The sequence below is a fragment of the Python bivittatus genome, unplaced genomic scaffold (genome assembly GCF_059951505.1).
Source record: "Python bivittatus isolate LINGU-HERP-01145 unplaced genomic scaffold, Pbiv_v1 ctg000980_np1212, whole genome shotgun sequence".
Taxonomy (NCBI): domain Eukaryota; kingdom Metazoa; phylum Chordata; class Lepidosauria; order Squamata; family Pythonidae; genus Python; species Python bivittatus.
This window is the reverse complement of record NW_028277125.1, coordinates 45887991-45915418: the sequence shown is the minus strand read 5'-3', so window position 1 is coordinate 45915418 and position 27428 is coordinate 45887991. Positions and strand designations below refer to the sequence as shown.

The 27428-nt window shown below is 40.8% G+C and overlaps 1 protein-coding gene across 1 annotated transcript; it reads right to left on the bottom strand.

Moving 5' to 3' along the window:
• Nucleotides 1-1185: 1185 nt before the first annotated feature.
• Nucleotides 1186-27103, bottom strand: PDZD7 (PDZ domain containing 7). Its single transcript, XM_007424937.4, has 15 exons — nt 26911-27103; nt 25612-25752; nt 24820-24994; nt 21978-22154; nt 20801-20948; nt 20279-20339; nt 17665-18117; nt 16257-16442; nt 13126-13298; nt 12048-12139; nt 11379-11470; nt 9641-9712; nt 8406-9014; nt 5425-5525; nt 1186-2690 (listed from the first exon to the last, which is right to left on the bottom strand). Exons 1-15 carry the CDS (start codon nt 27101-27103, stop codon nt 2544-2546), a joined length of 2820 nt encoding a protein of 939 aa, XP_007424999.1. The 3' UTR covers nt 1186-2543.
• Between the last annotated feature and the right edge of the window lie 325 nt (nt 27104-27428).

Here is a 27428-nt window from a genome sequence, read left to right as displayed (position 1 = left end):
ATCATTTTGGAGCCCTGCAAAATGTTTGCAGTGCAGTCTGTCCTGTAAGGGTACAATGACTACTTGTCTACCCTTCTAATGTGCTCAAGACTAATAGCATACCAGAGTCACTCTATTCCATGCATGCCGTACAGCTTCCTCTCCTTAAAAGCTGTCCATGCATCTGTGCTTGAACAAGGTGTATCGACTGCATTAGGATACAGTGATATTTCAGTAGGTGCTCAGTCCAGCCCTACTGCTGATTTCCTACCCTCAGAGGCCAGTGACAACTGCAAGGAGCTCCTTTTAAAGGAAAGAAGTTCTGTTTGCAGAGGGTATTGTGGATCTGCACAGACTTCTGTAAAGAGAGATGTGGGGGCTACTAGATGGTTAACTGACCTCCTCTTTGTCTTCCACTGTATGCTCAGGAGAAAAATGGTCAGTGAAACAGGGTAAGTCAGAATTCTGGACTGCAGAAAAGCCATTTTCAAAGGAACTAGACTGACAAAATAGCCGGTTAATTACAAACTGAAGTGCTCTCTTTGCTGGAGAGATGTGACTCCTCTTTTCAGACTAAGTAAATACACTTCCCTGTGGTTACAAAAGGCTGAAGAGATTTGGATCAGGTGGGGTTGAATAAAGGGACCTCAGAGCAGGATTTGAGTTTTGGTTCCAACCCATGAGAATCAGACCAGCCAATGCAAGACATGCCCACCATGTCAAGTTGGTTAGAAGTTGTTAGCCTCTTTCCTCTGGCTATAAAAAAGTCAACAGGGAATGTGCTCTGGCCAGGATGCAGCCAAAGTATAGCATACTGTAGTTTTGTCATCCTATTTAGGCCAATTTGGGCTGAGCTGCTATATTGTTAGAATAGAGGGCAGCTGCTTTCTGCTAGCTTAGTCTAACTTTTGCTTCAGGTCCTCTTCTGGATGCAAAAATGAACAGTCTGAAAAATTTGGGAAGAGTTGGGACTGTTTGCAGGAGGATCATGGTATTTAGCTACATTTTGGAAATTCTGTGCATTCCAAGAGAAGAGGCAATCTCCACTCACTGCCAGACATTCTTCCCTATTGCCCATTGTTATCAGAGCTTGCAGAATGGGTGCATTGGGACAAACACCATTAGACCAAAGGAAAAGCTTGGTGCATGTCATTTCTGTAACTATTAGCAACCTATACCTCTTCCTTAACCCACTTTTAGCACCACTGTGTATTTTTCTTTTACTTTATTTCTGAAATTGTATATTTTCCAGATGGTGTAAATTTCTTGTACAAACCAAAAGAAAAGTGTGAAATAAAAAAGCTAAGAAAAATGTCTTTTTTTTTTTTTAAAAGAAAAGTCACATGTACGTTTGATGAATGGGACAATGAGACATGGAAGGATGAGCAGAAGGTGGAATTATTCTAATGGTGGATAAAGGCAGAGATAAAAGTTTTATCTTATATCTAGCATGGAGTGTGCTTTGTAATTTCACATCCCTGCTCTTGTTCCTGGGTCTCAGTGAACTTCTTACCACTACTGCTTTTTTTCCCCCACTCCGGCCTATAAAATGCATGTGATGGCACTTTGTAAACATCTGGCAGTTGTTCCATATGAGAAGTATTGACTTGTCACTTGGAAATCAGCCAACTCTGATCCAAAATAGTTACTTCAGCTCAGGACTGAGAAAATGATAGCAATATTCCTTTAGTTAATCTTCTCTGTTAGGTGATAACTAACACAATACTGAGGATGGCAGTGAATCTGGCTTTCTGAGAAGACCGCAACCTGCAAAAACTTGATTTTTTCAGTCTGTGTTCCTTGCTGGCTTGCACTATGGCAATCACTGAGAGTGGCTTTGAGGCCAGATGCAAACAATGACTACTTCTTTGTTTTCCTGGATATTCCTCTTGGGATTGCTGCCAGTTTGTGGCTTACTCAACAGTGGATTTAAGAGTTTCAGTGAGAATATTAAGTCCAGAGTCTTGAATTTACAATCTGAGATTTTGGATTATTGTCTTTCAAACTCCATGGTTCACTTGCAAATGCATTAGTATATGTAAATTTACAATTGTGCATTACTGAACCTGAGTTAACAAATATCCCCCCCCCTCCAATTGTTATATTGATTTTTCTTTGTAGTCCTTTCCTTATGGCTCCTGTTAGCTAGAGCTGGCCTTACCATCTAGGAAATGCCAACTCGGGGTTGGGTTCTGAATGTCAAAAACAATGTCTCCTCCTCTGAGATGCTAACTCATTTCAGCAGGAAATTCATTGCAAAGCAATTGCTCTTAGTGACAGCTGTCCACGTGCAGCTAACTGTAGTTTTGGAAACAGTACTTGTTGCTTGAACTGGGCAATGTGATCTTTAATCTTCCCTGGTCCTGTTCCAAACATGCCTCTCTAGAACTGGAAAACTATTACTTGCTCCATTAAGCCTGAAAGCTTGCTGAGTGGCAGATATTTTAGTAACCCAGCTAGCAATTTGTTTCCCTGATACCATACCTTTCTGAACAATGGGCAGATATAGTTAAACAGATCCTTCATTAACAGTAGCATCGCATAAACTGCTTGATCTGCAACATTTATTTGCTTTTCTTCGGCACCTTCACCACAATCTCCATGGGCTCCTTAGCTTTGTTGCGGTAGGCTTGGCGGATTACGTCCACAGCTCGCTGGTGTGTTACATTCTGCAGACTCTCTCCCTCTACTGCAACCAGCTCATAGCCAGCCTAGCAAAAACAAAGAAAAGCATGGGACAAAAATGAAAAACAGAAAAAGCATAGCAAAATACAATTCTACCTTTTTCAGATCTGTATGTGTCATCATTGGTTATATATTGGACATGCACATGGGAATTTTGAAGCACTAATGTTAGTGAATAGTTCAATAGTATTGATAGTATTTCTGAAGCCTTTCAATATTTCCATAGCAATTCAGAGAGACAAAGGACTTTTGCAAAGACATATACATTTATTCTCAACAAAATGTTAAAGACTCCCTATTATCCTGAGCTTCTCAAATTTTTTAAGTACTGTAGGTCTTATTAAGGTCATTGCTGTTCTGCATGTCATTTTCATAACAGATGGATTCCCCCCCAAACAATTTTTTAAAAAAATTCCTAACTGGAACACTACATCTTTCATAAGGGATTCTTAAAAATCCCACCCAATTTGGTTGAATGGGAGAAAAATGTTTTTAAATTTTTAAATAGTACGAAGATGGGGCAAGCAGGCTCTTAAATCAGTTCAAGACAAACTGGCCTCTCTGGAACACAAAAAAAAGTCCAATTTGGATCCTCTAGTTCTCTGTTCTCAACTCCCATTCTATACCCCCAACCCCAGGTAAATGAGTCGGAAATTAATAGAAAGGTTTCTTAGTGCTCACTTCCCTAAGCTCCTTTGTTACTGATACTGTTACTACAGGGCCAAGAATTTTTGGAGATTGGCAAAGTCCTGTTAGATATAGGCCTCTGCAGAACTATCACCAACTCAAACCCTGATGTTTCCATCCAACTGCAAATCTGAATTCACAGAATAGCTTGATCAGCATCTACAATCTAAAGCAGAAGCAAAGCTGCAGGAAGTGCCTCCAAGCACTATTCTGCCCCGAGTGAATGTTTGTGCTGCTGGGATTGGGAGGTGGGGATCTGCTCACAGATGCTAGAGGCTTGAAGGAATTGTGCCAAGTCTTGAAATTGGGCTCAGGAATAGACTGGAAACCTGTACAGCTACCAAAACACTAGCTTTACATGACCATATTGGCCAGTTCCAGTTAATAGGTTAGCAGCTCTATTTTAGATTCTACGTTTTAGAACTGCAAAGGGGCTTCACCTGTGTTTTTACCAGCCACTCCCATTCCCTTCTGTCATAGCAACCTAGGTCCATTGGGCTCTAATCCAAATCAACATAAACCAAACCTGTAACCCCTAATGGAAAGAGGCCCTCAAAGGGGGAAATCTAATTAGAGCTGCCTGGTGGGCGGGCAGGCTGGTCAAGGTCCACAATGGCTCTTTGTCAACCCCCAGCTTCATTACAGAGGCCTTGGGAAATGTTGTACAGCGCCTTGAACTATGAGGGACCCTGAATGGCACAATGGGGTGTGTATGTTGCTAGGCCTTTAGCTACAAAGCACAATGAGATTTGTTTCGTGCAGGGTAGGGATCACTTTAAATGAACAAAGTGACCAGGCTGTGGTGTCAAAGGGTGGCAAGTCCTCCAATGTGGTCAGAGGAGGGAGGGAAGATGATCAGCTTACAACCCTTGTCCTCTTTAGTCCTCAAATCTGAATCAGATTCTGTATAAGGTTTTGTTCACATGGTGATCAGTTCATTTGTATTCCCCTTCCCCAAGTCTGTGATCCCACTCCCTATTTGTTCTGATTATAGTATCCAAAATAAATTATGAATAATTCAGAATAAAAATGGCAAGTTGTAGAGTCACCCTAAAATCTATCTCTCAGCTAAGTTGATGCCTTTTTCTTTTATTTTTTAAGCCTGGCTACATTTAAGCGTGCCTCATATTACAAGAGAAGGGCAGGCTGAAAAATTTTAAAGCAAGTAGCTCCAGGGTATGGTCATGAAGCTGTCTCCTCTTGGTAGAATGGTAAGCAGTGCCACACTTGCAAGATTAATATGATTAACTGAAAACTATTGATTATATAACAAAACTATTTTTTCTTCTCCCAGAAAAATCAGTCAATCCTGTTTATGCAGCACGCATTTTGCATTAAAGTATGGTGCACAAATGTCAATAGATTCCTCACCAATAAAGTTACAGAAATTGAATGCTATATATGGTGGTAGGAACATAAAGGTAATAATCATTTCATAATTTCATACATGGGTTGCTGTTGTGAGGAAGCCCCCATGAACATAGTGGGTCTTATTTCTGAATAAATATACATAGAACTGGGAAAGATGAACAATGATGCATAGTGCCACAGGAGAAGGAGAGCTGAAGAATAGAATCTAGTCAAGACAGCAGAGCGATGTTCTCTGTTGCAATATTTATTTTTCTGAGTGACTTTGGATCAGTTACTTCCCTGCTATCATGGGGCAAGAAGAGTAGGGGTGCTGTCCTGCTGGATGTGTGAGGAAATGTAGATCCCAACAGAGTTTCTGAAGCAATTGCTTTATACAGCTTAACTGCTAAAAATCCTTTTGAAAGAAGATGAACTATGCAATACTGAGGCTTCATTCTGGAGAAGCTCAAGTCTGTTACTATAAGTCCACAAGCAGATGGTTAAATGTATAATTACTAAAATCTGTGCAAGACTTATACCTGAGTGATGGCTTACTCTGATTATATAAAATGGATGTCTGCAGCGATTGGAATAAGTTGATCATGGTCTTAGAGCATTTCATTAAGCTGCCGAAGAGAGAAACAAGGAGCATCTGAACCTCCTACTCAGCCAGCTGACAGTAGTGACAGATACCCATTTTCCCCTCCCTACTGCTTTAGCTACCTCCAATTCTCCACTCAGAGAGGCTGCTCCCCCAGGAAATATCTTCTCAATCTTCACCATTGGCTGCAATTTGGATTCTATTCCCCCTGAAATGCTGATGCCTGGAAAACAAGACAGTGCTGTGAGTATTTGGGAAATGGTGGCATGTTTAAGTTCCTGCAAATCCATCTCAAAGATAAAGTTACATCAGCCTTAAAAGTAAACTTCTTCCAAGCAGAACTTGGTTTCTGATGACTTCACCAACAAGCCTATATAGATTCTTGACAACAATATGGAAGTAGTTTGTCATTGTCTTCTTCCAGGATGTTTTTTTTAACCTCATATATTAACCTGTGATTTCCTGGTAGTCTCCCTCACAGGTACTACACAAGTCTGACCCTGTTTTCTTATGAGAGAGCTGTCAAGGTCAGAGAGAGAGACTTAGTTTAAAGAATTATATATTAAGCAGCAAATGGCAACCCTCCTTCCTTCAAACTAACTTGACAAGTTCTGCAGTACTGCATGTGCATACAGAACAATCACACTATTCACTGGTGGGGTAAGCAACATTGTAAGTACAAAGAAAAATAAGGAATAGCAAGAAAAAGAAATTGGGGATAGGAAATCAGAGGTAAAAGGAAAGAAAAGGAAATCTAATTAAATCTAGTTGACACCAACACCATTACTATACTTCTCCATACCTTTTTATCCTGGCAAACCATCCTTGCTTTTATCATGTTCAATATACTGTTTCATATTTTCTCTTTTGTTCTTTAAACTTCTCATCTCTCTCTTCTTCATGACCTAATAAACTCCATCGAAATATGACTTCCTCAGTCTTATACTTGCTCTCAACGTATTCGCGCTTTATACATTTTTTCCCAATTCAATCCTCATTCATTCTCTCTATATGACCAAACCGATTCAAAGTTTTTTTGTACTGGAGACTTACTTTTGTATTCAATCCACATTCATTCAGCACCCATTCATTTTTGGCCCCATCTCTTCTTGTTTTATCACAGTTCTTCAGTACCCCATACCCACTGCATCCCACTTTTTGTTTTTTCTGACATACCCAACTTTCATTTCTGCAAGTAAGCAGAAGCGCATTTACACATAGCTATTTTTACTTCTTTCAACAAAAATTATTCCTTGCATTAGAACACATCCTACTCACCACCTTTCTACCTGTATTTGCATATCTTAAAATGCTAACATTCTACAAGGTACACACCTTTATCTACTTGTTCCAGTTTTTCATCTTTGTGTATAGCTTGCAGTTGTTCAATTTCCACTACCTTGATCTTTGATACATTAATTTTCAGTTCTATACTACTTATTGCTTCATACAGTTTAGCATTTGCTGCAAATCTTTTTGATTATCAAACCACGCAACATCATGTCTGCATAGAAAAGTACACATACATTCATCTTGCCAACCAAAATACTCTTAACATCACCATGAGCACTCCTTAAATGTTTACTCCTATATGCATTATCCAACCTGTTCCTGCTCAGTGCTGAACCATTTGCTAAGCAATCCATTTATTCTCACACATGCTTTACTTCTATCATAATCCACCCACCAACTAACCTTTGATTCCATTCCTTCCTTCCCTTCCATAATTTAAGACATTATCAAAACTTTCCTCTTATTATGCAATAAACTTTCTTTATCTCATACATATACTTTCCAGTGACCTGCTGAAGAGCAAAAATCTGGTCTGCACATCCCCTCCCTGACATAAAGCCACACCTCTAAATTTTGTTTGTTGTCACCTTTCAAATTCTTTTGATTGGAATTCTACCAAACTTCTGTCCAGACATACTTAACAACTAATCCTGCTGTAGTTTTTACATTCATTTTTTAAATCTTTTGCTTTCTATAAAGAAACAATAACAGCATTCTTCTGACCATCAGACACAGATGCAAGCTTCACACACATATTAAACAAGTCACACAGCCTTTCTATAACCAGGCCACATCTATATTTTGACATTACTCCTATTAACATCTGCAGCCTTATCACTTTTTAACTTTCTCCCCAAATTTATTACTTCTTGCCATCATTTTTTCTTGGAGACTAACATTTATTGCATTTATTTCAATTGTATTCTTCAGCATATCGCAATCCCATACCCATCTCCAAAATAATCCTTGTAGCATTCCCAGCACCAGCTTCATCACCAATGATTTCATCACTTTTATTCTTAATTCCATTTACTCATTTTCATCCAATTCTGAAAGTTTTTAAAAAATTTTTAATTAAAATAGCTTTATATGTTCTCTGTCTTGTTTAGTCTTAAGCATTACTTGCTCTCTTTGACTACATTCATTCTTTTTCTCTCCAAAAGCATTGCACAGTATTTTTCTGTAGTACTTCATTTTTGCAGAAATCATTCTTTTACATGCATTCCTTTTCTCATCACAGCTTCTTTCACATCATAATTCCATCAAGCAAGCTTTTTGATATTTCTTAATAGAAAACTCCACATGCATCTGTTATCATTTTGTAGCGTTTTTTCCACTTTGTTCCAAGAGCTTCCGCTTTGCCTTTCCTTACATCCACTTCCCATACATTTCTATTAGGAGATTATCTTGTACTTTCTCATCAGAAGACTCACACTTTCTCTCCCTGAAGCTCTTCTACTTTCACTCTAGTTTCTTTCATTTCTTTCCTTTTCTTCCCTATTCATTTTTTCCCCATGATCCATCTTTGACACTACCAAAAGAAGTACTGCTCAAATTATTCTGGCACACAAGGCAGAAAGACAGAGAAGTGCCTTCCCCCCTCCCTGAAAAGTAAAAAGAATGCAATTATGATCAGTGTAGTAACTCACAATTTGCTACCCATTCATGACACCAAATGTGATTTGCTGAGGCTTCCTTCTCACTCTGCCTAGCAGTAGGCCTGTAGGTCTTTCTCTCTCTCTCTCTCTCTCTCTCTCTCTCTCTCTCTCCCTCCCCCTCCCCTCCTTTCAATTTAGAGAGCTCTGCTTACCCAGAGATTGTTTGTCCTTGGACAGTCTGATAGTCACCAGTTCATATTCCTCCTCCTTTTTGTCACTGGGGCCATTTTGGAGCAGCTTCTCTGGGACCTCATCTCCCATTTCTGCTTGCGTTACCTTGCTAGTAGCTGGGGTTTCCTTGAAGATCTGTGAGAGCAGGGGCCTAGCTCTGCGTGGTCGATTGATTACAGAATAGAGAGTATCCCTGGCAGGCAAGACTTCCCCATGTGGTCCCCTTGCCACATCTTGCCCATGGCTTGATTTTGGAGTAGAAGGCCTCCCTCTGCTAGATTGTCCATCTTCATGCTCCAGGGATTGCACCTGAGAGGATACAGTGTGTAGGGAGTTCATTGAAGGTTTTGTAGGTTTAGTTAGACTCCAATGAGGTTCCTTGCCCCTGGTTGCTGAGGAGGAGACACTGTTGGGAGTATAGGCATCCACTGGCACATCAGCAAGAGGAGTATAGCTTTGAGGTTGAGTCTGTCCAGGGCTGGGAGAGAGCTGCAGCCTTTTCATGGCATCCTTCAGCATCTCCTTGTGTTCCTCCTCCCCCTTTGCCTTGTTGGTCATCACTGGTTTCAGAAGGAAACTACCCCTGAAATCTGTAACCAGATTCATAGGATAAAATTATTATCATAATTTCCTTTTCCTCTCAGGATTAGGAAAATTAACAGAGGGAAACATACCCAGTATCTGCTGCTTGAAGTGAACTTGTTACTGTTGGCCAGAGTGTAGATTTTGGAGTGAAAATTTGGCCCCAGATATTGAGCATATAAGCAATGGTTAATTTAGATGATTCTTAATGTGATAATTACTCTGTGTGTGTGTGTGTTAGTCCCCCCTAACTAATCAAATTCAGATCACCCCCTTGTGGCTTATTTGGCAGGCAGTATTAGTAGCCAGCTTATACCAGACATGTCAATAGTACTGTATTTCCATTCAGCACTATTCCTGTCAAAAGTAATTGTTCTTTAAATTATTGTTTTCAGTGGTGGTGTCACATTGTTCAGGTCCCCAATATTCCTTTCCATTCTATAAATCCAGTTACAAAAAACATTTCTTATCCTGCATACATACAAATGCAGTGTCTAGGAAGAAGTGTGCACATTTAAAATTGTGCACAATCATTACATCTGTATAACTTCCTTCAAATCTAGAATTCAAACTCTTGTCTTATAAGTAAACTTGCTTGAGGGATAGGAGGGTGCGAGGTAACAGAAAGACTCACCAGGTACCGGAGTGATAAGATGTCTCTTTGGGGGTATTTCATGCTGTGTTGGGCGAAGAGCAGGTGATCTCACTGTGGACATGAAAAAAAAAATCAGTGTCTCACTCTTTTCCTATACTAAATTTTGTACAGAGGTTTTGGATCCCCTAGCAACAGGTGGTCCACCCTGCTTAAACTGCCAAGATCTAGACCAGTGTTTCTCAACCTTGGCAACTTTAAGATGTGTGAACTTCAACTCCCAGAATTCCCCACCCAGTGCTGGTTGAGGAATTGTGGGAGTTGAAGTCTATCCCTCTTAAAGCTGCCAAGGTTGAGAAATGCTGGTCTAGACAGTAAGGATTTCCACAGCTCAAGACTGTTTTGGAAGTCATGCTTTCTTTCTAGATGTTAGATTGAGTGTGCGTGCATGTGAGAAAGTAATTTGTAGTCTTTAAACTTGATATCATTTCAAGGTTCAACTGTTGGCATTAAAGATAAACTGAAGACAAGGCTGGTTTGGTTGTCAGTTGTCGAGATCTGCTGATGCTACTAAGGTGTTGAAGAGCCGATTATCATAATTCCCACATTGCACAGAGCACTCAAGCATTTCAAAATGTGCTTGTAGGTGCTGCCCCTTCAAGTGTTAAGTAGATCCAGTCCAAAGTTCCTGCAAGCTCCAACTCTGGCAGTGGTTGAAGAGTTCAAATTAAAACTTTCCCAGTCTTTGATTATCATTCTACATGGACATTGCTTGATATTACAACTGTTTATCTGAAAGGGAATCACATCTGCAGGGAAGGAAAAGAAGAAGAGTGCGTTCCCATTTTTCAGGGATGGAAGAGGAGGCAGATTCGACAGGTGCAGATCCTGTAAGGTAGCAGTAAAGTGTTGAAAGGAGAGAGCTGTGTGCCATGTATCCTGCCCTCTCCTCCTTGAGCTTTCATGCTGTCCAACTGCCAGTGTTGAAGAGAGATTTGATGCTAATTTGATTGGCTTTTGCGCAGGAAGTAGGAGATGGACACCATTTTCTTCTTTGCCTCAAGTAGGAAAATGGTTTGTGCTCGCACAGCCACTCCAGACAGAAGAGGGCCTTGTCTGACATGGCAGTCTTTCCCATAAAACAGAACTTGCCAGGGATGTCTGCAAGGAGGGACTCAAAAATGTCAAGGGCTTTGGTCACCTGGTTGTGGCTGCCATCTTGCCTTTTTTGACCTCCTCTCTGCAGACACCCCTGGATCATGGCCTTGTTAGCCCTCCTTCTCAAGCAAAGAGGTTACAGAAATGAAGCTGGCTGAGATAAAGGGCTGTACATTGCTTTATATGCTGCTTGCTAATTAACACTGAACAGAAAATTTGAAAAGGCATTAAATGTGAACACCATGATGCTTTGTAAGAAATCACAAATGAGTTGAGATTTTTATTTTCTGTGCCTGGATTTTTTTAAATAGCCAAATAAATTGAAATGTTCTTTTCCTGATGACAATCCTTTATATGAAGGAATCTTTTCTACCATGCATATCTATATATTTTAGTTCATTTATTTTCTTTTTGTGCTGTCTTTGATTTATTGATGTGTTTTATTATTTTGTTGTTTTCAATTTGGTTTAACTGTTGTCATCCCCCCAGATAATTCTTTTTTTAAGATTTCAACTTAAAAAAAACCACATACCCTAAAGTAGATAATCCTGAAATTCATCCAACCCACAGTATAAAGAAACCCTGGGAGAGGGTAAATGCAACCCCTTACGGGCTCCTTCACCTGTTCTGCTCCTGAGTGCATCGTAGGCTTCCGTCTCCAGGGGCACAACCATACTGTCAAAGCGGCCAAGATCCGTAGGGGCAATCACACTTCTGAAAAAAAGGAGGAAAATTCTGCTCATTGACCTATAATGCAGATCATGAAATATATAATAGAGGTGTTTCTAAGGGAGAACATTACCACAATTTTAAGGAACCCACATACACCATCATTTCACAATCTGGTGCCCTCCTGATGTGTTAGACTACATCTTCCATTACCCACAGCAGCTAAGGGGCATATTGCCTAAGATATGTTGGACCAATGTATGCAGATTATAGGCATTGTAGTCCATCACATCTGGAAGATATCAGCTTGGGGAAGGCTGGTAAATTGATGAAAGAATCACAGCAATAGCTATATCCTAAACATTTCCTTTATATTCTTTGTGTGTGTGTGTTCATAATGTGTGCCCTGTTTCTCCTCAGGAAGTTCAAGGCAGTGCACCTGGGGCTTTCCCTCATTTTACTCTTACAACTATCTTGGTGAGGTGGATTTAGCTGAGAAGGAACAGCTGGCCTAAAGTCACCTTGCAAGCCCTGTGGCTGGAGGGGCCTCGAACCTGGGTCTCTCTCAGCCATTCCAAACTTGAACTGCTAAACTGTTCTGGCTGCCTGACCTCCTTCTTACCTGATATCTCGGAGAAGTAGCAACTTCTCAGGACGGTCAAGAATTGCCAGCAGTGGCCTCACCAGATCTTCCACCCCACTTTCTTGGATATACTTTTGGAGAAAAAATGATCAGCAGCAAATATAGAAGAAGTGCTTTATCAGGTTATTCTCTTTTGGGAATTGTAGTGCACAGCTTATTGCCCACCCCTCTCCCATCCTTGTTACTATGCCACTAGCCTGATGGCCATCTGAGTCACTTAGGAGTTATGCCTCCTATTCAAGTCCATCCCCAATAGTTTGACTTCAGGAGCTCAGGGAATACAGATTTCCCCACAGTCATTTTTAGGTGGCAATATTAACTCTGTTACTTCTTGTCAAGTTCAACTTGATGCTTTCTTTTTAATTTAAAGAGAACAGAAGCAAGATTCAGGGCTGCTGCAGAATGTCAACAGTCCTCCCCATATCCTGGTTGGATCTGACTTTCTGCACAGTTGTCTGCTCCCTTCATTCTCTTTCATGGTTTATGAATTTTGAAAACGAGTGCCTTCCAGCAGCTTCCTATCAGTACTCTGGACATAAATTTCTACTGTGCATTGGTTCAAAGCTCCCTCTAATGGCTGTTTTATGGATGATGAAAAATGGGAGATACCAGTAGTTTAAATGAAATTTCTCCAACCTGATCCCTCACCCCCTGTGTTTGGGCAAAGTCCAAATTAGGCTGGGAATTCTGGAATTGCAATCTCAATATTTCTGGAGGGAACAAGGCTGGGGAAAGCTAGTTCAACCTGATGAAAACCAATATTGCCATTTGATTGCCAGGTTTGCTGATTTAAAGCATCCCGAACTCCAGCATGTGTGTGAGTGTGTATGAACATAAATATATACTTATAAACCAGGAGACTCAGAGTGGATGATCTCAAACACAAGAAAGCAAGCCAACCAATACTGTTCTGCAAGAAAGTATAGAAAATCAAGCTAAAATTGTACAATGGTAGTAGTTCAGCACAATTAGAGGACAGTACTTGGAAGGGTTGCTGGAAGTCACTGCACGGTATTTAAATCAAAATCATTGGGGAAACATTGGGGAAGCTTCTTACTCGGGTGCAATGTCGCAGTACAGCTGCCACTTCATCTTCCATCAGCAACTTCTTGGCCATGTCTTCAATCAGTAGCAGGTGGCTGTCGATAGTTTTGCCAGATTCACTGCCTCTGTGTTTGTCAGACGACAGAACTGACGCCTTGGAGCTCAGAGATACGGAGCAGCCTTTTTCTGGAGGGGGTGACCAAAGAAGCTCAGGGTGTATAGATTTTATTAGCCCTGAACAAAACAGGTTGTGGCTGTTCAAACCTGGAAGCACACACCTACAAGTCACACACATGCTGTTGTATGTCTGAATAAGCTGACAGAATTGTGCATGCAATTCCCAATAACAAGAAATCCACTAAAGTAAGATGATTAGAGCACAGGATATGGATACAGATACGGGCTAGAAAGATGCCATTTTAATTTTGAGAGCCATGAAAACATCACTGTTTCCTACTATTTTCTAATCTATGTTCCATTCCTGGGCTCCTGTCCCCTTACCACATTTTGTGAATGAGTCAGGACAATCATGAAGCTCATTTGGAAGAAGACGATTTATTCTAAATGAGCTTGGGTTTTAGGTAGGTTAATTAGCCCCCTTCCACAATATCCTCGGGTAAGGATTACTTACAGTGATCCAGCTGCTAGAGGGAAACCTGTTTGTCTATCGTAGAAAAAATAATGACATGTCTTGTCATGGATGATGAACAAATATGGTGTGCAGACTAATGAAATTATGATATGTGTGACCTCAGATCACTGAAAATCTTATGCTATAATAAATTTGTTAGTATATGCTTTGATATAGAGATCAGTTTAATTTATACTCTGTGCTTCCTTTAATGATTAGGGAAAGGCAAGGTCTAAATGCTTTAAGAAAGTAAATAACAAATGTTAGACTTGGACCATGCACTCCACGCTTTCAAGCACACACACAAACAAAGCCACAGACTACTGCCCAGAGCACATACTCCACTCCTGCTCATTTACCCCATTTCAGAGTCCGGCTGACAAATTGCTGGATAATGTTAACTGCAGGTTGGGGGTAGTGGGAGAAAAACCAACAGCAAAGAGATTATGAATTTGTAGTGAAGAAGAATGGCTGAGCAGAGACTGGCCTAGAACTACTATATGTGTCTTGCAATATTGAAATGTCTATAGCCAAGAGTGTTTTCTGCATCTCTGTGTAGAAATCTGGTTGTCCAGATTTTTGCAGCCCAGATCTAGTAGCCCTGGAGTGCAGCTAACTGGGGCTGGCTTCTGGAGTAAAAGCTGTATTTGCCTGCCATTTTGCATTCTTTCATGCAAGTGATGCTTGTAAGTCTGAATTTTTCACTGCCACCAGCTGCGTCAGAAGCCCAGGGAAAGCAGTGCTACTGTGCCAGGGTACAATTTGTCAGATATCTTTTCTCATGTTCGCATGAGTTAAATGAAAAATACTTGAACAGGACTTTTAGTACCTTTCTCCAGACATGACTAACATTTATACCAAGGACCTCATGATCTAAAGCCTCCAATACTTGCTTTAGCTGTTCTATTTGAAAACTGAAATTCCTCGCATTCTCTTGCTAGAACATTTCATTTATCCACCCTGAAAGTTGTTTTTGCAAGAATGTAGAAGGAACAGCAATTGGATGCAGCCCCTCAGTGGTGATTGTCTGATCTGCAGTGTCGTCTCCTGTCAAGACCTGGCAGCCTAATGTATATCCATCTGCTAAAGCATTACTGTATAACATAAACAACGTGTGATGCTCTAGGATATTTTATATGGTGTACCAGCAATGCTTAGAGATGCCCACTATGATCCAACTCCTGACTTTTCTTTGCCCCCAGTTTACTGACTTCAGGGTGGGGGATGCCTTTGCTTTGCTTTGCTTTTGGCACTTTTTATCATCCACTTGGCAGCTGCACGCAGCTTGTTCCCCTTGATCACGCATTTCATAGGCCGATTGGGGAACAGATCACTGTCACTCTATAGCTGGAAGAGAAAGTCAGGTCCCTCAAGAATGCTGAGGGGTGGGTGGTGGGGAGGGTAAGCCAAAGGATCTTGCCAGCAAAGGGACTGCTGGAGCGCATGTGAAATTATAACTCCCCCCACCTTAGTTAGTTGGAGTGGGGAGGCTTTAACATTCATTCTTCCCAGAAGACCTTCCCCCAAGCATTGGGCTAGGATGGGGGTTGAGCTTCGAGGAGGTTTGATCTGACACCTGGGGAAAGGGTACTTTTGTTTTTAACCATGTTTTTAAGGATTGTTGTGAGCCGCCTAGAGTCATTATATGAGACAGGTGGCCATATAAATCCTGTAAGTAAGTAAGTAAATAAGTAAGTAAATCTCGGTGGAGAGACTTCATTTCCCCACTGCCATGAGCACACTGTTTGTGATAATGGTATGTGAGAATAAAGGTATAAGTGTGCGTGTGTGTTGCGCTATGGCCATATTAGCCATCCCCAGGCAACCCAATGGCCCTGGAAAACCAATTTCAAAAGGGCTGTCCAGTCCTAATGTACAGGGAGGAATTGACCAGCTAAAGTCAGAAACATAGATGCCAGCTGGCAAGAACATGTGCAAAACCGAGTCTAGGGGGAATGATTTTTCTTCGGTGTTCCTTGGGAGTCACCCCAATAGCTTGCCTCCACTTCTGTCCCTTCAAGAAAAGAGAAAAGTGGCTTCCTTAAATTCTGCATGTGGGTTAAAAGCCATGGGACTCTGCATCAGTTTGAGAGCGAACAAGGAGGGATGTTTTCCACCTCCCTAAACAGCTAAGTGGTGTCCACTGGTAGAGCTTTCAGGAGAAAAGCCTTTGCCCTTAAACTCATCCTTTCCAAAAATCCTTATCCCTGCCCTGCTGCCCTCTGCTTGTCTTTCTTCTGCAATTAGGCAGTGTTTCTCAACCTTGGTAACTTTCAGATGGGTGGACTTCAACTCCCAGAATTCCCCAGCTAGCCTTGCTGGCTGAGGAATTCTGGGAGTTGAAGTCCACCCATCTGAAAGTTGCCAAGGTTGAGAAACACTGAATTAGGGAATGGGGGAGGGAGAGAAATTTGGGAAGGCCGCAAGGCCCTCTCCCTCAGGGTTCTGTACAGCCTATGGTCTGAAAGCTCCCTACCCCTGGCTATTTGTTTAAAAAGGTCACTTTTTATTACCTTTCTCCCCTTCAGACTGTGCAGAGAATTTGGACTGCTTCTGTGATTCCAGGGATCCAGTTGTTGAGCTTGGCCTCCCTAGTCGGGTGCTCTTAAAGAACAGGTTCATTAAGGTTTTGGAGCGCTGGAGAGTGACTTTTTTCTCTGACGATCCTGGCTTCTCTTTGTTTCTTTGATGCTTTTCCTCTGGGGAAAAAAATCCAGGAAGTCAAATCAAATGATCATGGCTATAGGAATAACAGGACATCTGATCCTTGCCTCCAAATCCATCAGGGCACTATCATTTCGACAAAATATTATAGCTACCATTTTCAAAGGGGATCAGAAAACCTGGGGGGGGGGGGGGTGCGTGCATGCTCGTGTATGTATGTGTGTGTGTGTGTGTATGTGAGAGAGAGTGAATAAGAAACATGAAACAATACATCAGCCATCCTCAACACGTCCTGAAGCTGCAACATGCAGAATTTTCAGCCATCGTGGAAAGCGTGGTGGAACTACAACCTGAGCAACATAACTGACATCTGTTCTGGCCAGATCTGCTCTGAAGCAAGGTACATTTCCTAAACAATTGATTTATTAAAGTTATTCTTTAGCAATATGTATTTTCACTTACTATATTTCCTTTTTGCGCAACACTTGTCATTTGCCTAAAGACGCTGCCTGCATTCCCAGTGCTAAAAAGCTCCAGCAACAGCTATTCAGAAACATGAATTTTGGCCACAGTGTTTACAGCTTATTGGCCAAAATGGACACAGAGCTGAATTTATTTAGTAATTGGGACTCCAATGCAACCTATTATTATATTTTATCCTATCTTTGTTTAAATATATAATTCAAGGCAGTGAACATACCTAATACTCCTGCCTCCTATTTTCCCCACAACAACAACCCTGTGAGGTGAGTTGGGCAGAAAGAGCGTGGCTGGCCCAAAGTCACTCAGCCAGCTTTCATGCCTAAGGCGGGACTAGAACTCAAGTCTCCTGGTTTCTAGGCCAGCACCTTAACCACTACACTAAACTGGCTCTCTACTAAGAATGGAATTATTTTGTAAACAGATGGAGAATGGTTTTTGTTCACGATAGGAGGTGGCTTCTAGATGAAGATTTGTCAGGAGAACTGATGGAGGAGGTCATATTAGCACTAGGGCACCGATATGAGATGTCTAATAATAGAGCCAAAGGAGTAATTGAATGTACACGTGGTGTTACCCTTAGAGATGGTTTGGAAGGTTAATGTGTTTGCAGGATGAGGTAGCAAGATTACTTGCAAAAGTAAGGCATTTTAATCACTTTGCAACTGCTTTATCAGTTGCATCAGTCGCCTATTTTATGTGAGCATCATTTTCCCTATAAATCTATCCTTGTAAATAATCAAATAGACATAGACATAATGGCTTAGTGACACATACCACAGACGGTCAGATAGCTCTGTGATCTCTTAATGGGCTGACGGGGATGGCTGAGTGCTAGTAGAAGTGCCATTTTGGGGGATGACTCTGTTGTTTCCTTGCTAACAAATGGCTGGTGCTTCCTTAGGTGGAAAGACTCTTTGAGGCTCTCTGTGCGAATGGCCGTGTCTTTTAGGATTTCCATGGGCTGCACGATCTGCTGGGTCTCTGAAAAGGAGGCCCCATCAGGCAATGGTTCTGTCTGCATAGCAGTCTCTGCCCTCTGTGACAAATGGCTCTGAACTGGCAGCTCTGTGGAGATGCCAACATCCACCATGCAACTTTGAGCTGAGCTGGGAATTGGGGCCATAATCAGGCCATTCATGGAGCTTAAGGGGGTCCCTGAGGAGTAGGATGACATGGATGAACTGGATTCAGAGGTTTGGGACAGCTGCTGCAACTGGCCATTGGTCACTGCAAAGAGAAGGTAGAAGAAGTTAACTTTTGGGAGTCTTCAATATACAACAAATGCATAGCTGCTGCACATTGTGTACATACATTTTTTATATATTTCCTTGTTCGACTTCCCAGCACTTGGTGTGCTATATTTTGCATCTGAGAAAAAAATATTATTTTCCCAGATAATGCAAGTATTGCTGTTTCTGCTGCTGCATTCAGGTTGTTATATGAGTGCCACTGATTATCTATCTATCTATCTATCTATCTATCTATCTATCTATCTATCTATCTATCTATCTATCTATCTATCAATCATCAGGCTAGTATATTGCCTCAATCACAAAGACAACTTTAGGTAGTTTACGTATTAGGATAAAACAATGACATAAGAATAAAAATAATGATACTCATTGGTATATCAGAAAAAACAAAACAAAACAAAGCCAGTCACAGTCATAAATCGGTATCAGGGTGTGCATCATGACTCACTCTGCCCCAGGGCCCATTGTAAGAGCCAGGTATTTAAAGCTTTATGAAAGCATAGGTAAGTTGGTGTCATATGGATTTCAGTTCTCTAGAGTATGCCTGGCCACAGAGAAGTCCCATCTCCTAGGTCCTGCAAGATGACGTTACTTTATAGAGACCTGGAACAAGAAAACTCTGCCAGATCCTGGCTGGTCAGAAACAACAGAAAAAAGGCAATCCCATAGATATCCAGGTCCTAAGCCATGAAAGCCTTTATAATGGCAACCAGGAAACTGAATTGCACCGAAAAGCCCATTTGTAACCAGTGCAGCTCTTAGAGGTGTTACATGGACAAAATAAGTGCCCATAACTATTTATGCCACTGTATTCTGGACCACCTGTAGCTTCCAAGTGGTCTTCAAGCATAGCCCCATGTACAGCACATTGCAGTACTAAAAATAAGAGGTGATTAAGGCATTAAGGCCTCCAAATCCAGGAAAGGTAATAATCAAATTACAAAATTGATCTTGGTTGGCCATAGGTGCTACCTGCCAAGAGTCCAGGAGGACCTCCAAATTATGTACAACCTGAGGGAGGGTTACCCCACTGAGAACTAAAGATGGTAAGTCTATGGAAATGAAGGTCTGTGAATGCAAAGCCACTTGCTCTTACTAGGATTGAGCCTAAGCCTGTTCCCCCATCCAGACCTTTACAGACTCCAGGCACCAGGACAAGGCCTCCTTGGTCTTGCCTTTTCAGACATGGGACAAGATGCAGAGCTGTGTATCATCTGCATATTGATGATACCTGACCTGTGCTGATGGATGACTTCACCCAGTGGCTTAATATAGATATTATATAGGAGTGTGGCAATCATTGAGCCTGTAGGATATCACAAAGCAAGGGCCCCACCATCAACACTGACTGAAGCAAATCTCAGAGGAAGAAGAATGACTGCAGAATAGTGCCCACCACTCCCATCCTCTGGAGTTGGTTTAGAAGAATATCCTGACTGAATGTATCGAAAGCTGCTGAGAGATTGAGCAGGACCACAAGGGTCATGCTACCCTTTTCTTGGGCAATCACAAATGCAATCAGTGTTGCCTCAGTAGTGCAAATGAACCTAAAGCTCAACAGAAAAGGGTCCAGATAATTGCTTCCTTCAGGGCCCTCAGGGGTTGCAGTGCAACATCTTCTCTATACCCTTCCTGAAATTTTTTTTATTTTTGGTATTGTCTGCTTTTTAACCTATTTCCCACATGTCACCTATTATTCCAAATGGCAATGTGCAACATTTGTTCTTCCATTCATATGTATATTTCATGATCTTTCAAAGAATGTGATGAATGGATGGATTGATGGGTTTAGAGAGAATTGGTCTACTTATGTGCAACTCCAACATGAGGAGCACTGATTCATCTGTTTGTTTTTTCTTTTGTAAAACAGACTCACAATTCTGTGATACTGCAAGGATGTCTTTTGGTTAAAGAACCTGCTGGGATGTGAGGGTTGGGCACCATCAATATCTGTCTGCGCAACACAGCACCTGCTCTTGGGTTCATGTGTGTTTCTTAATGTGGCACCATTTATGCGGAAGGGGAGGAAAGCAAAAAAATGTTTTTTGAAATCTAGGAATAAAATAAATAGATTGCTTTGGCATCCCTTATTCTTCCTTAGCAAAGCAACAACCTCTCCAGAAAAGATGTCTTACATCTGTTGAGCCAGCAGTACTCAGCCACCATTTCCTTGTACGCCGGGAATCTCCCTGTTTCCTAGAAGTGAGAGATAGAAAAAATGCAATATGTAATGGGATCATTTGCTACCTGACCAGCACTGTGTGGAAGTTTAAGAAACTAACCAGGTGGAGAAACACTTTGATAAATGCTTGCCCCATGGCTAGGTCCCTTCCTAGCTGAAACTGGATCTGCTATGTTTGAAATTCTGAGTCCCATAGCAACTTCAAGAGGGAATTACTTGGCAAAAGAAACTGAAGGAAATTTTGGGACAGAAAAGCATACTGGAAAGCTTAGCTGGGTGGGATGCTTGGTCTGCACCTACCTAGAACTGATGAAGTCTATCTCTCTTCCACAGCAACGATAATTTCTTTAATAATAATGACAGTCTTGAGACTGGGATAAAGTTTGGATAGCCTTAGTCTGCATTAACCCTTCTATGAATAATACCCCTTCCTATAACTGCTTTTGACTAATACTTGGCAAGACATCAGCCTCACCTTAATGGTCAGCATGATGTGGGTCTGCCCCTTTAGCACTTCCACTGCCCTGCTATGGCTGATGTTATCAAACTTGATTCCATTGGCTGCAAGGACTTGGTCACCAACCTTGATCCCATGTTGCTCAGCCAGCCCGCCAGGATCCACTCTGGGAATGATACAACATTGAATAAACACAAGCGGGACAAGATCAGGCTTTTCCTGAGCAAACAAGGTAGGAGCAGAAAAAAACTGGATCATCTTGAGAGAGCAACAAAGTTGATAAGGAGTAAAATGCTTATGTTAAAAATGGAAAGGCAAGTTCCTCTAGGACAGGTTTTCTCGTGGCTTTCTCACAGCATTTGACCAATTTTGATGTCAAGATTCAACAGATAAAAGTATTTTCCAGTCTGGCATTCTCCAGATGTATTGGACTATGACTGTAAATATTAATTACAAATAATATGAGTTGTAATTCAGCACATCTGGAGAGCATACAGGTTGTGGAAGGCTACATGAATGCCTGCACATTTTTCTAAGAATCAGTATGGGAGATAGTAGACATTTATTTCTGATAAATTCCCTAATATCTCAGTACTTTATTCTGCAAATAATGACATGTTTTAAGTTAATGGTAGAAGATTTGGATAAATGAAATCCAAGCTTATACAGTGCTGAATATGATTAGACCCCAAATTGTATCAGACCATGAGCTATGTGCTTGTATATGTCTCCACAGATTTGTATCCTGAGAGATATAAATAATTCTTACAACAGCAGCAATAAAATAGTAACATGGCTTTCTCTTTGATGCTAGATTCTCGTTTTGCAAATAGTCAGCATGGAGGAGGGATGATCTGGTTGGACAGAACCATTGATTGAAAAGTTTAGAGGCTTTAACTGTTTTGCTGTCTCTGAAGTCCCAATCTGGATCATCCCCCTGCATGCTTACTATTTGCAAAGGCAGAACATCTCCCACTGAAACTAATGAGAGTTTGAACTAGGACCCTATCAATTCAGCCTCTAACTTATTTTCCACAGATCAAGGTCTTGGGCACTGGCTACTTTGCAAAAGGTAATTTACTTCCTGAAACAGAAACCTCAATATTAAAGTGGAATTTGAATCTAAGTCCTGATGGCATCAGGATCTGAAATAGTCAAGAGCAGAGCAGAAGGTTCTAGGATTAGTGAGACTCACTTGGAGACATAGATGCCAAGGCCATACTCCTTCCCTCCACGGATGTTGAAACCCAAGCAATAATCATCAGATGTGGTGTAGAGATGGACAATACGTCGCCTTCCTATCTCAGAGCTGGTATCTGAGGGACTTGACCCACTCCTCTCCACAATCAAGCGCCCGTTTACCACATCAACCCTGTGACAGGTGAAGAATTAATTCAATATTCCAGGTGATCAGGTTTTTCTACTATTCTCCAGTTTCTCCTAAACAGCTGAAGTCTTTGAATAGGCCTGCAAACTGCCCTCTCACCCCTCTGACAGATAGATTAATCCAGCTTCATTGAAGTGGGTATTATTTTCAATCAAGGCTCATCACAATCCAAGAGCATATCTGGCTGTGGCCCTCAAACCTTTTGAACAATCCCTTTCAGCATATGTGATTCCCTCCCTCCTATTTATATAATCAGAGCTCCCCATCACATCTGGATTTATACTTTTAAATCAAAGAGAGTGCCTGTTGTCCAAGTATGTTTGGACTTTCAAATTTCTAGAATTCAGGATGAAGTTGATGTTAAAAACCAACTTCTCCCTAGTAGATTTTGGGACTGGTATATAATGGTGCTGTGATGCACTAAGGAAATCTGCATTCTGCTCTCTGAGCAATTGCCTGCAGTTGTAGAAAGTAAAATAGCAGTCATGCAGTGACTGAAGGGTGCTGGCTTTCTGCATTGCCAGAAAAAGAGGCAGGGGGGAGCAGGAGGAGGAGCTGTTCCTGTGCATCTGTATGATGAGAAGAAGGCCAGAGCAGGAAGGGAAGATCCAAGACTTTCTTTATTTGCATTTACAGTATTTATTAAACTTACACCATCAATCTAACTGAAGTTAAGAAAACTTTCCCACGAGGTGAAAAGGAATAGCTCTAAATAAAGTCAGCACTTGGTGAAGGCATACTTAACAGATAGGGGGTAAAAGAAAAATAAGAACTTACAGGTAGGAAGAAAGGGTGCAGTGGAATTTGGATGAAAGGGAAAGAAACATAACATTTAAGAAAAGTAGTATCCTTAAAATATCAGAAGAGGAAAATAAAAAGGCCTTTATAATATGAACAACTTAAATATAAGTCTTATTTTGTAAATAAAACTGTTTTGCTGAATAAAAACTTGTCCCACCAGACTGACTTGAGTTAACTGTCTAGTTGTTGCTGTCACCTGATATAGTCCCCATGACAAGCAGGCTTTCCCACCCTTGGTGCCTTCCAAAAGAATGGACTTCAGTTCCTAGAATTCCTCAGCCAGCATCACCATCCTTCTACAGTGGCCAGACAAAAGCATTGCTGCATTCGTGAATTGCAGTGAATTGTTGTGGCAAGGTAAACCCTGTCCTTATTCGTGATTTATTGCTACAGTGGTGGCTGGATAATAATATAAATTATTAGTGCAGAAATTAACTATAAATTGCTCATCTGGAAATATTCTCTCTCTTCAGTACAAATAAATATTTTCCGATATTCAAATTCAACACTATTTTGAATGAAGTGCTTTGAATACTGATTTGATTTCTAATGTTACTGCAATTGTTTTTACATTACAACTGAATTCAAAGGCTTCTACTATATACACGTTTTTGTCAGTTGCATGTCATCACAGGCCATTGCCTTTTACTTATCAAATTTTCCCACATACTAGCTATTATTGCAAAACATTTTTCAAGTATGATCAGAGCAAAAACATGTGCATTGTCAGGGCCAATTCTAAGCACACAGCTGAGAAAGGATAAGGCCAAAACACTGTTCTGGATGAGCATGACCCACAGTTTTCTGGAACTTATGGGTTTTACGCATAGATATTGGGACTAGAAACTTTTTCTGAAGTCAGGAAGTTCAAAACCAGTGTAATACACCAATGTATATCAATTGTCTGTATTGCCCAATATTAAATAACACTGCATTTCAAGTTACCTATCAAACCCTATCAAATATCAACTGCCTGATATTTGGTACTGACATCAAGTATCATTTTGTACCATAATCTGATATTACATGGTGCATTGTATTCAAGTTTATATGACACAGAGAATTTTCAGAGCTGATAATGGATGGAAATTCTTTTAAACAATATGTCAGCAAGGAATTTTTTCTGGCCTGGACTTCCCCTCTCCCAATATTCTCATCCCAGGTCTTTTTTACCTCAGGCTTGTCAATTCCCAGGGCATGGTCTGAGGGCATCTGACACAACCTCTTGCTGACGCTAAGGAAGTTAGTGTGCAAATAGGGGGATCACTTGGGCACAATTTGTATGCTGGCTATGAGTTCCAATGGACTCAATTTTTCAGCCAGATTTCCGTGAGCATGATTGATATCCTCTAGCATCCCTTCCCTTCTTTCCTTTTATTAAATTAGATGGTTTTCCTCCTACCACTCTCCATATCCTACCTGCATACTACATAAATAAAGCCTCTTTTTAATCCCAGTTTCAAAATCATTCATTTTGGAAAAAAAAGTTTAGCCCAGTAACCTCACATCCTTTTGACCAGTGTTGTCCAAACTTGGCCACTTTAAGATGAGTGGACTTCAACTCCCGAATTCCCCAGCCAGCATGGGTCCACTCATCTTAAGAAGTCCACTCATCTTAAAGTGGCCAAGTTTGGACAACACTTCTTTTGACCCTTCCATCTCTGGTTCCCTATCAGAGTTCACTCTAATAGCATCTCCCTGCATCTCAGGAAACCTAATCCTTCAGTCACTGCTCTTCTGAAGCCAGTGCACTTGTCTGAGTCCATACAATTGTGATTTTGGGGTTATCTATGGCCTGTTAACAATGGGTATAAGTTGGCAATGGGTATAAATTGGCAGCTCCACTTACCATGTAGTCTTTTCTTTGGAAAACTTTATCCCTGGCACTTTGCCCATGCGTCTCACAACCATTCGCAGCCTGTTATTCCCTGTCAGGACTTTGATGGCGCTTCCCATTGTAATGTTCTCCAAGCTCACGCTGTTCACCTCTGTGATTTTATCCCCAACACAAAGTCCAGCCTGTTCTGTTTATATTAAACAGAAAGAGCTCAGCTTCATAGATTTTCTTTTTCCGGGCTCACTAAAATTAAAGAACTACTAAAACAACAAAGAGACAAACTACAGCAACTTATTAACATTAAAATAGATTAGAACTTTGAATAATTATCCATCCACATATATTGCAGGGCACAAAGTATGTTAACCAAATTTCAAGATAAATATTTGCTTTGAGCTGTATCTCTTTTGGACTGTATGCATAAATATAGTCAAACTGTAGGTTTTTTTCAAGTATTTTGAAATACTTGATAACTTTTTGTCTTCACATTATCAAAATGCTCATTGTTCACAATGGCCATAAGCAAATATATGGAAATCTTGACATATTGTGGTATTTTCCAGAACATCAGTAAAACATTCTAAAATGTCAGATTTAGCAATATGACATACAAAGAAAAATATTTGATGAGTGACCTTTCAGTGACATTATTTTGCCTGGATTTTGTTGCAATATCCAGACACAGGATATGTTCTAGAGAGGAAGTGACTAGCATTGAACCCAGAATGCAGATTTATACTAATAAATTATAAGCAGATTGTTGCCTGTGCTTGAATCTGGGAATGTTGAAGCCATTTTACTGACCTGCACTGCTGCCCTCTTCCACCTTGCTGACAAAAATACCCAGGCCATGTTCAGAGCCCCCACGCACACTGAAACCCAGCTTCCCCTCTTTGCTCTTCTCCACTGTAATGGCATTGATAGCATCACTCTCATCACTGTTAGCTGTGAAGGGAATATAGAACAAAATAGCGATGAAGGTGTAGCTTCAAAATGACTCAATGAACTGACATGCTCAGCTGATGCTAATCTTGCATCCAAAACACAATCCTAGCTCCATAGACAGAAAATCAGGAGAAATGTTTAGACATATTTCTGGACTGGGTGCAGATTAGCCTTTTTTCAAAGTGACATACCAGTTTCACGAATAATACTGAAGTAGGCTGGAGCCAGAGGCCTCAGGCTGCGTTATAACATTCCAGACAGGTTACTTAAGAAGTGGACAGCCAAGACTCCATGGCTGCTGCATAAGATCAACCCCTTGAGATCTCTCCAATTACCATGGCTGTTGTTTTGACATGGGAAAGACACACAAATGTGGTCTAAACCCTAAAATAGTTTAAAAATTACAAAAAACAAACAAAACACTCCACCCAATCCAGGAAAAAACCCCCAGAAAATCCTGCTCCTGTCCACAGGTGTGAGACACAACTGTCTATTTCATCATTCCCCCAACTCATTGCACCCTCCCCAAACTGTAAAGTGTGGTCCTGGCTCATTCCTTGATTACTATCTAGGGAGACTTGGCAGTTGTTCAGTGTTGTCCCTTCATACATACTTTTTTTTCTTTTCTACTAGAACAAACTTTCCTTCCCAATGGCCTTTCAGATATGTAGGATTATAATTCCTAGCCAGTATACCTGTTGACCCTGTCAGCTTAGATTTATGAAATTTGTAGTCCAACACACCTGGAAGGCTGTAGAGGATTGTGGAAGGCCATATACTAAAACTCATCACTATATGTAGAAGATGGTCATGCTATTCTTGTTGACTACTGGTATTAAATCTTATGCAGCTTGTAACCATATTTCTTCATTATTTCAATGATGTGTGTATGTAGGAAAGTAGGGTAGAAGTCTATAAATAAACAATAAGTAAATATGTGGATAATGGTTATCGATGTCATGCAAATGTACAGCTAGTAGAACTTTTCACTGATGTCCATTAAAAGCATACTATACTTTGAAGACAAGCTGCTAATAAGATTTGCAAATTTGATTTTCATCTTGGGTGACTATTCATAAACTGCATCAGAAATCAGAGATGCAGATATGAGTAATGTCATCTGTGTACTGTGGTCTCCCCTCTTTACCCCAAAAGTACCTTCCAGTGGTGTGTTGATAAGGATAACTCTTCCCATAGGGGATGATGTGTGGAAGTTTTGATTATTCCCATTCATTAGACGATTCTGCCTGCTCAGCAAGAGGAGGTTAGCTGTGCTGATGTCACTGCTGGAGTCCTGAGAATGAGCAGGGTAAAAAATATCCTTCGGGAATGAATTAGAAGCATTGGCCATGGCAAGATCAGACTTTGGTTGCTCATGGAGAGACTTTCACAGCCATCTGATTCTACAGATACTTTGGAGAAGCATTCCTTGTTTTGGTCATGGAAGAGTCTGTTTTCTTCATGAAGGTTGACAGGATTACAGTTTGGCCCCTTAGGTTGTTTCCCACCAGAGGAAAAAGTTGTTGGGCATATTCCAATGCATCATACTATTGGGCTTGTGAACTCATTTTGTTGATGATGTTAATATGGAAAACTTCCTTATCTTTAAAATGGAGAATCTAGTGGAAACATCTTGCTTCTCAGTGGGATTTATCTTTGATTTGCTCTCACTTCCA